General features: G+C 42.1%; 1 protein-coding gene across 3 annotated transcripts in view; it reads left to right on the top strand.

Annotated features, from left to right (window-relative positions):
- PFKM (phosphofructokinase, muscle) overlaps positions 1 to 14890 on the top strand; it is a 43780-nt gene that overhangs the window by 8348 nt on the left and 20542 nt on the right. Inside the window, exons 1-2 of one of the 3 annotated variants that reach the window (XM_036297178.1) lie at positions 7660 to 7776; positions 11406 to 11498. In XM_036297178.1, the coding sequence (XP_036153071.1) occupies positions 11414 to 11498 (85 nt within the window). In that variant the 5' untranslated portion in view covers positions 7660 to 7776; positions 11406 to 11413. Of the gene's footprint in view, positions 1 to 7659; positions 7777 to 11403; positions 11499 to 14890 lie in introns of those variants that run through there. The other 2 variants (XM_036297179.1, XM_036297181.1) reach the window with 2 other exon arrangements.

Raw genomic sequence — 14890 nt, 5'->3', positions numbered from 1 at the left:
ACACGCAGGCACACCATTTCTCTCTACTAATACCAGCAGGGATTATTTTAGCAGCCGATTGCCATGTCATTCGTCTTAGACTGACTTGTTTGGTGTGCGCAACAGGAAATATTTCGCTTTCGTAGAACAAGAAAAGTAGGTTTATTTGCGTTACACTTATTAATTTGTGCAGTTATTCAGTGTCTGGTAAGTTAATGTTCAAGAAAAAATACTAATTTTTATTAAAATGTTCCATGATTTTATGTTAACGATTACTCATTTATTCCAGCCCTTTGTATTCAGCATGTTTCTATCGAAATAAACCTGTGTTTCTATGAAAATTGAAGCTTTTGTTTTTTTGCTGCCCACATAAACTTAAACCTTGTTTATTTGGCCCATGTTAGCCTTTGAGTTTGACATGCTTGGTATAAACACTTTCTGGCCAATAGAGGATCAACTTCCAACATGAGGAAGGCATTTGATCTTGCGTTGGAGCACAGCAAAGGAGTGAGTCACCTAGGCCCATAACCTTTGCAAAGAACGGTGGTTAGCATTCTCAGATAGCCACTCATGGGGGACAACTACCTCCAGGACAAAGGTTCAGGGGCAGTTTTATGGGCCAGGCTCTGGACCAGCAGATCCAACTGCTATCAAAAGTCTCTCCTGCTCTGGCCGGGTAGCTCAGTTGGTTAGAGCATTGCCCCGATAAGACAAGATTGTGGGTTTGATCCCCCATAAGGACCCATACAAGGAGCAGCCAATGAATGCATAAATAAGTGGAATAACAAATGGGTATTTATCTTTCTCTCTTCCCTTCTCCCTCCCCTCATCTCTCTAAGCATGTCCTTGGTGGGGATTAAAAATAAATAATTTTTTTAAAAACCTCTCCTATGCATAAACCTCTCCTATTCACTGATGAGCAACAGGCCTTGGTTGGTAACCTGTGACGCTTGAGAAGACTACTTTCTGGGCTGCAAATGGAGGATCATGCCAAGATAGCAGAGTTACACCCATCTGCCATCTGTGCCACAGCTTCTCCCCGAAGCACAAGACCTTACTATCATATTCTTTATTCATATAGGCTACCTGTCATCAGCATTGCCCATACCCCCACCATCTTCTGTTCCTGTGACAGTGTACGCATACGTAGGTGGTTTATGCAGACTGAGATGCAAAGTTACCCTAATATTGTGAGAGCAACTGATAAGTAGAGATGATTGCTCCCCGTAGCCCAAGTTCTTCCTAAGCAGGTACACAAGATTCCTCATATATTGAAGCAATGTTATAGTGATCCAAGAACCTGCATTTTTGTTGAAGGAATATCAATGGAGTTCTGTCTCTACCAAGATTACCTTAATCTCAACCTTGAGCTTCTGACCCCAACCTTCCAGAACCAGCTCCAGAGAACCTGAGTTTTCCTAAAGCTAAAACTCCCAGGACTCTTATAATGTCAATTGAATTTGGAAGATAATTGAGTGGATAATGCTTTTCTTCTAGTCAAATCTGCAAGCATACCAGTAGAACTGTGGAACACTTATCTTTCATTGATTAATAGAGATGATCTTATGTTTCCTCTTGGACCACTGTACTCTGGGCAATCCCCTATTAAACTACCTCCCAATTAACCCAGGAAAATGTATTTAAGAGCATAGAGGTATATTCCTTGGCCCATATGCTTACTAAACAGCTAAGCCTTCCACATTAGTCTTGATGAGGTATTAGTGGATCTGAAGAAGACTCCCAGGATTGTCTTACAAAATGATTATTTATCTTCTATGCTCTGATATCCCCCAAAATTTACTTCTTTAAGGAAAGAAAAATATTATCTGTTGCAAGCTGGAGGCTGCATACCTCAGCTAAAGAGTTTGTTTACCTCTGCCCTAATCAAAACTGAGAACCATTGTCTTAATCCAGTGCTCTTTGTCAGTAACTTTGATATTCTTGGCTGGTGGAGGCTGCTGTCTCCAGGAGTCATCCCTTCCCAGTTAGAGCTAAAGATAACTCTCCAGTGCAGACAATGGTTTCATAACTAGGCCCAAGGACTGTCCTCATGGAGCTTACATTCCAGTGGTGGAAGACTGTCTATGAGGCCAGCATTACTATCATACTAAAACCAAAGACATCACAAGAAAACTATATATCAACATCTCTTATGAACATAAACACAAAAATCCTTAAAATATTAGCAAATCAAATCCAAAAAGTATAAAGAGAATTATTCATGATGATGACCAAGGGGATTTATCTCAGGAATGCAAACATGCAAAAATCAATTAATATAATCCATCATGTAAACAAAGCAAAATAGAAAAATCACTTGATCATATCAATATATGCAGAAAAGGCATTTGACAAATTCAACACTAAATCGTAACAAATTCTCAGTAAACTAGAAATATAGGGGAACTGTCTCAACTTGCTAAAGATTACAAAAAACCTACAGCTAACATCATACTGGCGAAAAACTTGAAGCTTTTCCACTAAGATCAGGTACAGGGCAAAGATATTCCCTCTCATTGCTCCTTTTCAACATTTTACTGGAAGTCCTTGCTAATTCAATAATGCAATAAAATGAAATAAAAAGTGTACAGATTGAGAAGGAAAACATAAAACTGTTTTTTTTCACAGATGATATGATCATCTACATAGAAAATCTATAGCAAGTTTGCATGATAGGTTAATATGTAAAAGTCAATTGCTTTCCTATATATCAAAAATGAACATGTGGAATTATAAACTAAAAACACAAATACCATTTTATTAGCAGCCCAAAAGTGAAATAATTAGGCATAAATTTAACAACATATATAAGATCTTCATGAAGAAAACTACAAAACTGATGAATGAAATAAAATAAATACATAAATACATCCTATATAATAAAACTCTAACATGCAAATCGACCGAACAGAGGAATGACGGGTGGAATGACCAGTCTCTATGATGTGCACTGACCACCAGGGGGCAGACGCTCAACACAGGAGCTGCCCCCAGCCTGCAGGCCCTGACTGGCATCAGTGGTGGGGGCCAGCGAGCTGGTGGCACCAGGCCAGCCAAGGCGGGTGCCAGCTCTGCCTCCGATCATCACTCCACCAGTCGCCCCACAAATCGGCCCTATCACTGGCCAGGCCTAGGGGCCCTACCCGTGTACAAACTTCATGCACCGGGCCTCTAGTAAATACATAAATACATAAATAAATTCCATGTTCACAGATAGGAAGACTCAATATTGTCTAGAAGTCAGTTCTTCTCAACTTGATCTACAGATTCAATGCAATCCCAGTCAAAATCCCAGAAAGTCACTTTATGGATATCAACAAACTAATTCTAAAGCTTATATGGAAGAGCCAAGACAATATTGAAGGAAAAGTAAGTTGTAGACCTGATACTATCCAACTTCAAGATTTACTATCGAGCTACAGTAGTCGAAACAGTGTAGTACTGGTGAAAGAATGAATAAATAGAGCAGTGGAACAGAATAGAGAGCCAGCCACAGACCCACAGAAATATAGGCAACTATTCTTTGACAAAGGAGCCAAGACAATACAATGGAGCAAAGATAGTCTTTCCAACAAATGGTGTTGGAACAATTGGACATGTGCACAATAATAAATGAATCCAGATATAGAATTCCACCCTTCACAAAAACTAACTCAAAACAAGTCCTAGACTTCATGTAAAATGCAGAACTACAAAGCTTCTAGATTAGAAGATAACATAGGAGAAAACCTAAATGACCTTGGGTTGATGATGCCTTCTTACATACAACATGAAATAATTGATAAGTACAACTTCATTAAAATAAGTATACAATTTAATTTTTTTACTACTAGTATATTCATAGAATTGTGCAGTCACTCTAAGTTTAGGACATTTTCATCATCATCAAAAAAAAATCCTTGCCGTAACCGGTTTGGCTCAGTGAATAGAACATCCGCCTGTGGACTGAAAGGTCCCAGGTTCGATTCCGGTCAAGGGCATGTAACTTGGTTGCGGGCACATCCCCAGTGGGGTTGTCCAGGAGGCAGCTGATCGATGTTTCTGACTCTCTATCCCTCTACCTTCCTTGCTGTAAAAAATAAAAAAAAAAAATCCTTTACTCATTGGCAGTTACTCCTTGTTTTCCTGCAGCCCTGAGTAATATAACTGCGAATCTACTTTCTGTCTCTATAGGTTTGCCTATTCTGGACATTTCATATCAATGGAATTATATATGTGGGTTTTTGTGACTGGCTTCTTCCACTTAGCATAATGTTTTCAAGGCTTATCTATGTTGTAGCATGTATTAGTACTTCATTCTTTTAATTGCCAAGTAACATTCTATTGTATAGATATGACACATTTTATTTATCCACTCATCAGTTGATGGACATGTGGGCTGCTTCCATTTTTTTTTTTTTTTTGCCTATTATGAATAAAATTGCTAATGAGCATCCTCCATGTTTAACATTTTGAGAAACTGCCAACTTGTTTTCCATATTGGCTAATCTACAAAGATTTTAATTTCTCCACATGCTCTTCAACATTTGTTTTCCTTTTTTAAAATATATTTTTTAAAATAAATGTCAGAGAGAGGAAGGGAGAGGGCGAGAGATAGAAACATCAATGATGAGAGAGAATCATTGATGCATGCCCCACACTGGGGATGGAGCCCACAACCTGGGCATATGCTCTGACCAGGAATCAAACCATCACCTCCTGGTTCACAGGTCAATGCGCTCCTTTCAAAAAAAAAAAATCCTCGCCCAACGATATTTTTCCATTGATTTTTAGAGAGAGTAGAAGAGAGAGGGAAAGAGAGAGAGAATGTCTATGTGAGAGAAGCACATCAATTGGTTGCCTCCTGCATGAGCCCTGACCAGGGCCTGGGCCAGGAAGGAGCCTGCAACTGAGGTATGTTCCCTTGATCAGAATCAAACCCGGGACCCTTCGTCCTTAGGCCGACACTCTATCCACTGGGTCAAACAGGATAGGGCTCCTTTTTATTTCTTTCTGTTTAATAGCCATCCTAATAGGTGTAAAAGGGAATCTCATTGTGGTTTTGATTTGCATTTCCCTAACGATTAGTGATGTTGAGAACCTTTCCATGTGTTCATTGGTTATTTGTATCTCCTCTGTAGAGAAATGTCTATTCAAACCCTTGCCCATTTTTTTGTTTGTTTTTAATATCACAACTTTTTTATATTCAATGAACAGAATATACTTTTTAGATTAATAATTTTATTTGTTAGAGCAATTTTAGGCTCACAGAAAATTCAGCAGATTGTACAGAATTTCCATATATCATCTCTCCTCTGTTCAGTCTCCCCTATGATTAACATCTTGCACTAGTGTGGTACATTTGTTACAATTGATGATCCAATATTGATACATTATTATCGACTAAAGCCCATAGTTTACATGAAAGTTTACTCTATGTATTGTACAGTTCTGTAAGTTTGACAGTCATGATGTAGTGTAATCATCATTATACAGTGGGGCCTTGACTTACGAGTTTAATTCGTTCCGAGACCGAGCTCGTTAAGGAGCTTGTTAACTCAAATTACTCTATCAACTCAATGCAAAAAAATCAGCGGAGAGACAGCTGGTATCTCAAAAAACTCGTTAGCCGGGACACTCTTAAGTCAAGGCCCCACTGTAACATCATACAGATTAACTTCACGGCTCTAAAAATCCCCTGTGCTGGACCTATTTATCCTTCCCTCTGTACTCCAAGCCCGTGGCAACTACTAAGCTTTTTACTCTCTGTATAGTTTTGCCTTTTCCACAATGTAAGTTGGAGTCATACAGTATATACCCTTTTCAGACTGGCTCTTTTTACTAAGCAATATATATTTAAGTTTCTTCCATTCTTTTTTTGGCTCAAGGGGTCATATTAAGGTGGGGAGGTCTTACCTCTTGGTATTCCCATTCCTAGCTAGATTTTCTGTATTTTCTCTTTTTATCACTGAATATTTCATTGTACAGATGCACCACAGTTTGTGTATCCACTCACCTTTTAGGGGACATTTTGGTTGCTTGCAGTTTTTTGCAATTAGGAATAAAGCTGCTATAAACATTCATGTTCATGTTTTTGTGTGAATGTACTTTTCAACTCATTTGGGTAATCACTGGATCATGTGGTTAGACTATTTTAGCTTTGTAAGAAACTACCAAACTGTCTTTTAAAGTGACTTGACCATTTTGCATTTTTACCAACAAAGAATGAGACTTGCCTGCACATTCTTGTCAGTATTTGGTATTGTCAGGGTTTTTGTTTTTTACCCATTGTAAGAGGTGGTAGTATCTCACCAATTTAATTTGCAGTTCCCAAATGACATATGATGTTAAGCATCATTTCATGTTTATTTGACATCTCTATGTCTTCTCTGATGAGGTAAGTGTTCAGATCTTTTACCCATTTTAAACTGGGTTATTACCTTTTTTAAAAAATACTTTATTGATTTCAGAACAGAAGAGAGAGAGAGAGAGAGAGAGAAACATCAGTGATGAAAGAGAATTATTGATCAGCTGCCTCCTGCACACCCCCCACTGGAGACTCAGCCAGCAACCGGACAGGTGCCCTTGATGGGAATAGAACCTGGGGCCCTTCAGTCCCCAGGCCAACACTCTATCCACTGAGCCAAACCAGCTAGTGTGGGTTATTAACTCTTTATTATTGAGTTGCAAGAGTTACTTATATATTCTGGATGTCCATCAGTCCCTTATCAGATTATATGATTTGCAAAGTTTTATTCTTCTAATGAGTTGTTTTTTTAATTTTTTGATGGTAACATTTGCAGCACAAAAGTTAATTTTGTGTCGCCAATGGTTTTATCTCCTAATGACTTGCATTCCTATCATTTGTGGCTAGAAGGTGTAGGTGCAGAAACAAAAGTAAGCTAGACTGGGCTGTGGAAACCGCAAGAAAAGAGATGACTGAGGAGAGGCACCGACGCAAAGACGTAGGTGGAGCAGAGGAAGGAGTAAAGCGGCTCTGAGTGAAAGATGCACGGGTTGCTCTGGGAGTACTTCACCAATGTTCCCAGGGGGATCCGCTTTGCTTTGTAGCCCAGAGGATATGCTGGCTTCGCCGCCAGAGTCCTGCACCCTCTTCTCCTGCAGACTTGGGACAGGGCTATCCCGGCAGGGGTCTTGTCTCTTGGAACTCCCATCCGTAGCTGACTGCCCTGTATTTCTCTGAGAAAGGTAACGCACATGTAAAGGGAGTGTTTGAGGTCCCTCTATAGTAAATACCAGTGTTGAATGTTCCTCGAGGGCTGGGACTCTGTTTCATTTATCTCTTCATCTCTCAGCACCTAAAACCTGGCACACAGCCTTCCAGTAAGTGTTCGCTCAGAGAGAGGTGGGAGACCATAGATAGGGCCAGAGGGAGGGGTGACTTAGTTGCCGAGGATGCTAGAATGCAGTAAGTCTCGGAGAGTCCGGGCTAGGAGAAAAGTTGTCTCTGCTGACAGCAAGAGAAGCCACTAAATAATTTCTGATTCCTACTGTCTACAGGAGCTGATGGCTCCCGAGAGCGGTGTGGGGGCCCGAGAACTCTCTGGAGAGTGAAAAAACTAAAGCCCTTGTCACATCTGAGCCGCGTTCATAGCGGGAGAGGGAGGAGGAGAGAGGCGAGCATGAGGAGGCGGAGCCTCTTGGCCGGCCTCTGCCAGTGGAGGTTGGGAAGCCTCGCCTCCTTCTCCTCCCTGGTGCCTCCACCTGGCTCCTCCCCTTGTTCGCCAAGCTCCCCTCCCCCCTTCTCCAAGGACAGTGTGCAAGCAAGCCGCGTCCGAGAAGAGCTAGAACAAAAAGGCAAGAGGGGCCCTTGGGTATCAGGCGAGGGGGAAAGCTGAGAGCGACGTGGAAATGACCGTTCTGGGAGGAGGCGGCGGGGAGAACGGAAAGGAGCAGCAGGGGAAGAAGAGGTGGTGTGGCATCAGAAACCAGAGGGGGGATGGGTAGAGCAGTCATGAAGAACCCTAAGCCCCTGGGCTCCCACGCACAGCCGGTTCCCTGGGAATCAGGGATGGGTGCAAGGTGCTCGGACCTTGTGGCTCTTGGCTGCTAGGCTCCTATCCTGGCACTCACCCAATTCAAATCAGTGCACCTACGATGCTGACTCCTATTCCCTCCCTCCTGCTTCTCTACACACGTGATTTTATGTTTAGGTTTTAATATTTATTTTTACGTGTGTGTCACTGTGGATCTATAAAAGATGCTTCTATTTGAATCTGTGTGCATTTCTGTGTCCTGTGCCTGTATAACTTAGACATGCAGAAGAATCTGAGCAGTTTTTTTGTGTGATCAGCACTACTGACCTCCTTGCTATGGTGAATTCTCTCCCTCACTGAAGCCTTCAGGTGTTTTGGTCTTTTCTTTCCAAATTTTTACTTTCCTATTTGCACCAGCCACTTAGTCCTTCCTTTTTTGAGAACAGTAGACATTTGGATGTGAATGTTAAATAGGAGATAGTCTCTACCCACATGTTTATATTTCTTTTAGCATTTGGTTTCTTTGGTCCTTTTTGTAGCTGTATGTGTTAGAAGTACAGATAAGATGAAGCTATATCTGTATCTGAACATATTTAAAATTTTTCACATATTTGTGTGCATTTTGTGTTGTTCGTCAGTTCACTAATGCTTTCAACAAGTATTTGTTGAACTCCTGTTACGTGCATAGACTTCGCTAGACTTTGGCAGGCTGTGGGAGAGTTTTAAGAACTGGACATGAACCCTCCCTGGGTGAGTTTTTAGTCTAGTCAGGGAAAATGGCTTTAGTAATCATCTAGTTCAGGGGGCTGTAAACTTTTTCAGTAAAAAGACAGATGGTAAATATTTTAGACTATGCAGAGCATCTGGTCTCTGTTGCAATGATCTACTAATATTCTCTTGTTGTAGCACAAAAGCAGTCATAGATGATACATGAAAGAATGAGAGTGGTATGGACACTGAAATTACAATTTCATATAATTTTCACATGTCATGAAATTGTTTTTTCAACCATTTTAAAATGAGAAGGGCTGGATTTGGCCTATGGGTTGTAATTTGCGTCTGACTCCTGATCTAGTCTAACCTTCTTTTCAATAAATAATGTGCAATTACAATACTACAGAAAGTTGTAATTAAGTGCTACATGAATGATCCAGGTCCAGACAATATGATACTAGAGGAGGTCCAAAAAGGAGCCTTCCTTGACCTATGGTCATCAGTGAAGGCTAAATAGGTTTGATAGGGGTGCAGCTAAGATGGGTCTTACATGATGGAGCAGGATATTGACCTGTGGGACAGGCCCAGAGATCAATAAGGAACTGCATAGCCTTCTGGAAAAGGAATGCAGTGTGTCCAGGCACAGAAGTGGGAAGGAGCAAAGCATTATTCAGGTGATGATGAAACAATTCGTGGGAGCAAAGGTTCAAGCTCTAGGCAAGGGCTAGATCTTGGAAGTTTTGAATGCCAACCCAAGAAGTCTGGACTTATCTGTCAGCGCTGATCATATGAAGTATGTCTGTGAATCTGTGTCTTTTAATAACACTCTGTGTGAATGTATGTCTTTATGAGTCTCATTGCATGCATTTTATTGGCAAGTGTGTGGATCTGTGTTTATGTGACCTATGTCTTTATCGGCAGTTACCCTATTTTCCCAGATACACAGCAGAAACATGATTTGTGCTTAAAGGTCATCACCCACTGTTCATGTGAGTGATTCTTCTCTCCACTGAGGCCTCAGATGCCTATCACCTTCCATGGAGGTTTATTTTGTGTCTCTAATAGAGTGGACAAGGGAAACACAAGGAGAGGGAGACCAGCTATTGTGGTAGGTAATTCAGATGGAAAGAGACAGTGAGGATAGAAGAGACTAGAGTGATAATAAGAAGGGAGAATAGCCCTAGCCGGTTTGGCTCAGTAGATTCTGGTCAAGGGCATGTACCTTGGTTGCAGGCGCCCCCCCCCCCCCCCGCCCCACCCACCCCCCTTCCCTGGCCCAGGCCCTGGTCAGGGTTCGTGCAGGAGGCAACTAGTCGATGTGTTTCTCTCACATCAGTGTTTCTCTCTGACTTTCCCTCCCTCTTCCACTCTCTCTAAAAGTCAATGGAAAAATATCCTCAGATGGGGATTAACAAAAAAAAAAAAAAAAGAAAAAGAAGGGAGAATAAGAGGATTTGGTAACTTTTGATTCTGAGAGTAAGGAGGAAATACATTTTAAAATATAAGATTTGAGCCTGGATAACTGGGAGAATGATGATTCCATTGGCATTTTATGGACACAAAAGTATGTCTTATGTGTTCCTTTGAGAGAGATAAGCCCCAAAGACAAAAATATGAAGGTGCTCACATGTTGTGTGCACATATCTGAGTATGTGTGACAGTGATTTTGTGTTATTCTTCTCCTTTGATTGTATGTAGTGTGAGGGGCAAGGGCTGAAGACAAAGGATCAAGAGATGTTCAGGAGGTGAAGAGCCTGAGGGGGATTGGAAAAACCATAGAAAGCCCCTAACTATATGATGACGGGAGAAGATTTGACTTTGGGTGGTGGGCACATGGTGCAATATACAGATCTTGTAGCATAGAAACCCACACCTGAAAACGTGTATGTTCATGTTGACCCATGTCGCCCCAATAAATTTAATAAATAAATATTTAAAAAATAATAGTAAAAAGTAAGTCCCTAACCCAGGGGTGGGCAAACTTTTTGACTGAGGGCCACAATGGGTTCTTAAACTGGACCGGAGGGCCGGAACAAAAGCATGGATGGAGTGTTTGTGTGAACTAATATAAATTCAAAGTAAACATCATTGCATAAAAGGGTACAGTCTTTTTTTTTTTTTTTTTTTTTAGTTTTATTCATTTCAAATGGGCGGATCCGGCCCTCGGGCCGTAGTTTGCCCACGGCTGTTAACCATTCCTTAGCCTGACACTGTTAACATGCCCAAGTTCTAATGCACCTTTAAACCTTAAAGTCCAGTTTCCACTTAGCCCAATTCCATAACACCCAGCCCTAATCTTAACCATAATCCAACCTATCTTTGTTTTTCTGCTTTCACTTTGCTGGGTCTCATCTGATTCCTATGCTCTGCAACAGCCCTTCCCTTCATTAAAAGGAAGGATCGCTAAGGCTAACTTAACTTTCTCCTTCCTTTTTCATTTCTGCCCAGTCAATTGCTCTTCTCCTTGACCTTTGCTTATTCTACAAATAGGCTCCAATTGGCAGGATCAGCCAGGACTTTTGTGGTCTCGGGCTTGATGACTGTGACATTTCAGCTTGTCACTCTGGGGGTGTGTGCCTCTCTTTTGGAGGAAGTTCAAGCTCTCAGGCTGCAAAGCCCAGACTCCGTTTAGTGAGAGAACCTGACTGAAGTGGCTCTGTCCAGTCTAACAGCCACTTCAGAGCTCATAGCACCCTGGTCCAGCTGTGTCTTAACTGGTCACTATTTGCATTCTAGACTGGACCATGACCCATGAAGAGCATCATGCAGCCAGAACCCTGGGGGTCGGCAAAGCCATCGCCGTGTTAACCTCTGGTGGAGATGCCCAAGGTAAGGAGGAGGGCCCTGCTTGGTTAGAGACAAAAACATGGCTGATGGGCCCCCTTGAGCTTCTTGACTCCCCTTAGCCTGTAGAATGAACGATCCTCCTGTTACAGATTCACACTGGAATCTTGGGTTTTCCTAAAAATCCCTCAACTGCTTTGGATTTTATTTTCTCTACTTTTATTTACCTAAATTTTTGTAAAACTTCTTTCCAAATTTCTCTGAAGATGTGGTCCATTTTGGTCCTTTGGTACCTAAAAGACTGGTGTTGTCTCAAAGAACATTGGAAAGAAAGGGACTGATGATATACAGCGACTGAGGAGGCAGTAAATAGATTCACTTCAAGTACCGTGGGAATGTTGGGAAAAGGAGGAGACCCAGAATTGGTATTTGGTGGGCTCCAGCTACAGCTTCAGGATTAACTCTGATGTCTACAGAATTCCTGCACTGACCAGGGCCAGGCACCTCACTCTTACAGCACATGTCCTTCTACGAGGCAGAGATCTGCTCCGTTCTCTGTTTTCTCTGGCCTTCCTCCCCTTCCATCCCTTTAGCCCTTGAACACACACAACAGCAGCAGTCATTCAGTGCAGATCCATGGTGGGGGTGGGCAGTGGGCAGAAAGCCAGAGGGAACCCATTTCTGAGTTACGTATAAGAAAAATCAGGACTATGGAAAATGAAGTGGGAGATAGGGGATGTGTGATTTATTTTACTTTTTCCCCTCCTTTGATGATCTTGTATATTCTAACTTAATACGTTGACGAGAGGCAGAATCTCTTTGAAAGGGACACCCGGACACGGAGACTGTGATGAGAAAGAGAAAGAAAGAGATTTCAGCTAGTGTCCCCTTCCTCTGCACCACTCTCCCTAGGCTTTCCGAGACTTTGTGGTAAGCACGCACTTTGTATAGAGCCCTGTCTTATATGTTGTAAAGAAGGTGATTTCCTTTGGGAACTTACAGTTTAATGAGAAAAGATGTCATACATTACTAGAACGCCTATGTAGGACACATAAGTAGCAATTATCAAGTGGGCTTAACCCAGTAGACTCCGCTTATACAATGAAAAGATAGGATTAACCAGGGAAAACTTCACAGAGAAGATAGATTTCAAGAAACTGAACTCTTCATTCAGCTAAAGTGCTTAGAACAGTGCCTGGTACATAGTAAGTACTCAATAAATGTATTACTAATTAAATAAAGTGAATAATTGAGCATCTGCCATGTGCCAAGCAGGATGCTAAGCACTAGGGCTACATTCATGAAGAAGTCACACATTGTCTTTGCATAATGGTCCTTCTTATTAGTATGCTAGACTTTAAGCATCTTTTTAAACTAACACTTATTTAGTTATAGCTGGATATATATTATGAATAGGAGAATGCTAGAATGAGGAAGCTGAGGAAGGGGGGCACAGAAGCCCGGGTTTAGGAATAGTGGGGAGATTAGAATGCAGAGCCCAAGTTGAGGCTGTTGAGACTGTTGACCTGGCTCCTGCCGCTTCATTCTTCGCTCCTGGAAAGAATCCTGTGCCAGTACTGAGCTCTTCAACATAAACTTTGAGGGTTGATCCTAAAACTTGGGTAGGACGGCCTGTGGAATGGGTCAGACTGTCGGAAATGAGGACCTGGTAAAAGTCCCAAGGGAGTCACACAGAGTTGTGACATTATGAAAAAGAAGATCTCTCTGGAAAGGGAAAGAAGTAAGAGGGGAAAAAAGGCTTAGGATTTAACGTGGGTCTAAGAGCAACAGAGCCCTTTCGGCATCTGCTCCTGAGCAGAGAGAACCCTCCTGTTCTAGAGATGACCATCCCCTGAGTTAAACCTGTGTGAAGGGGAGGGTCACCTTCCGTGAAGGCAGGGGCTGTTGACAGGCTGATTTCCGGAAGGCCCACCGAGGACAAGGCCCATGGGATCCTATGACAGGATCAGTGTACTCAGGGAGATGTCTCACTGTGAGTCCACATACTGTAGTATCACAGGCACATAGCATTAGGCACCAAGAGTGGTAGAGGATGAAATTCTAGGAAGGCGAGGAAGCAAAGCAGAAAAGTCACAGTAGAGCTGAGAGGTCCCAACTGAAGAAGCAGCTCAGATACAGAGGCGGCCTGCCCAGGGATAAGTTTAACGGTGCCTATTCTCTCAGGGAGAGAGCACAGAAGTGTGTTTCCCCTGGAGGCTAGGGTCACATGGGAAAGTGAGGTTGGGCTCTGTAAAATCCATGGAAGTCATAGCTCTGTCATTCCCTGAGCCTTAGCAAAGCTAGTAACCTCTTAAAGTAGAAAAGTGGCCAGGAGTGAGGAGACATCCTGAGCTCAAAAGTTGGGCTGATTAGATAGTAAATCCTAGTTCTCTTCCCAGCCCTGCGCCCCTAAACCATGCCACAGTGGCCTTAGGAAATCGGCATGTTCTGTCGGAAAGGACCTCAGTCATCTGCTCTAGCCCTCTGTCTTCAGACCGGCAGTCCATTTAATTAATTTATTTTATTATTATTATTATTATTATTATTATTATTATTATTATATTTTTTAATCCTCACCCGAGGAATAAGGATTTTTTTAAATTTATTTCTAGAGAAAGTGGAAGGAAGGGGTGAGGGGGTAGGGGAAGAAAGAGAAAGAGAGAGAGGAAGGGAAGAGGAGGGGAAGGGAAGAGGAGGGGAAGGGAAGGGAGGGGAGTGAAGGGGAGGGAAGGGAAGGGAAGGGAGAGAAACATGAAGTAAGAGAGACACATCAATTGGTTGCCTCCTGCTTAGTGTCCCACCCAGGGCTGGGGATTGAGGTACATGCCCTTGACTGGGAATCGAACCCAAGATCCTTCAGCCTGTGGGCCAATGCTCTAACCACTGAGCAACCAGCCAGGGCTAGGCAGTTCATTTAAATGCATGCTCATTCTATTTTTACATGTTTACGAGAGCAGGGATTCTATTATCGCTCTGATTGCTATTCTAGGAGTTATAATTTTCAGTAACATATTCATCAGAAAGAGTAATTCACATCTAACAAACATTTAGTCCTCATATTCGGAGTTAAATAATTTTTCTCTTATTCAAAGTTCAGTTAAGGCAGAAAGAAACATTTTAGTTTCCGCTTTAAAAAAGATAGTGATCGCCGAGGCCGGTTTGGCTCAGTGGATAGAGCGTCAGCCTGTGGACTGGGGGGTCCCAGGTTTGATTCCGGTCAAGGGCATGTACCTGGGTTGCGGGCACATCCCCAGTGGGAGATGTGCAGGAGGCAGCTGATCGATGTTTCTCTCTCACCGATGTTTCTGGCTCTCTGTCTCTCTCCCTTCCTCTCTGTGAAAAATCAATAAAATATATTAAAAAAAAAAAAGATAGTGATCAAGTCATATATTAGTTTTATTTCTATCTTGTAGAGAACCATCACTCATAGTTCTTCC

Source organism: Myotis myotis, unplaced genomic scaffold (assembly GCF_014108235.1).
Source record: "Myotis myotis isolate mMyoMyo1 unplaced genomic scaffold, mMyoMyo1.p scaffold_m19_p_3, whole genome shotgun sequence".
In the NCBI taxonomy this organism is placed as follows: Eukaryota; Metazoa; Chordata; class Mammalia; order Chiroptera; family Vespertilionidae; genus Myotis; species Myotis myotis.
This window is presented reverse-complemented; position numbering and strand designations above follow the sequence as displayed.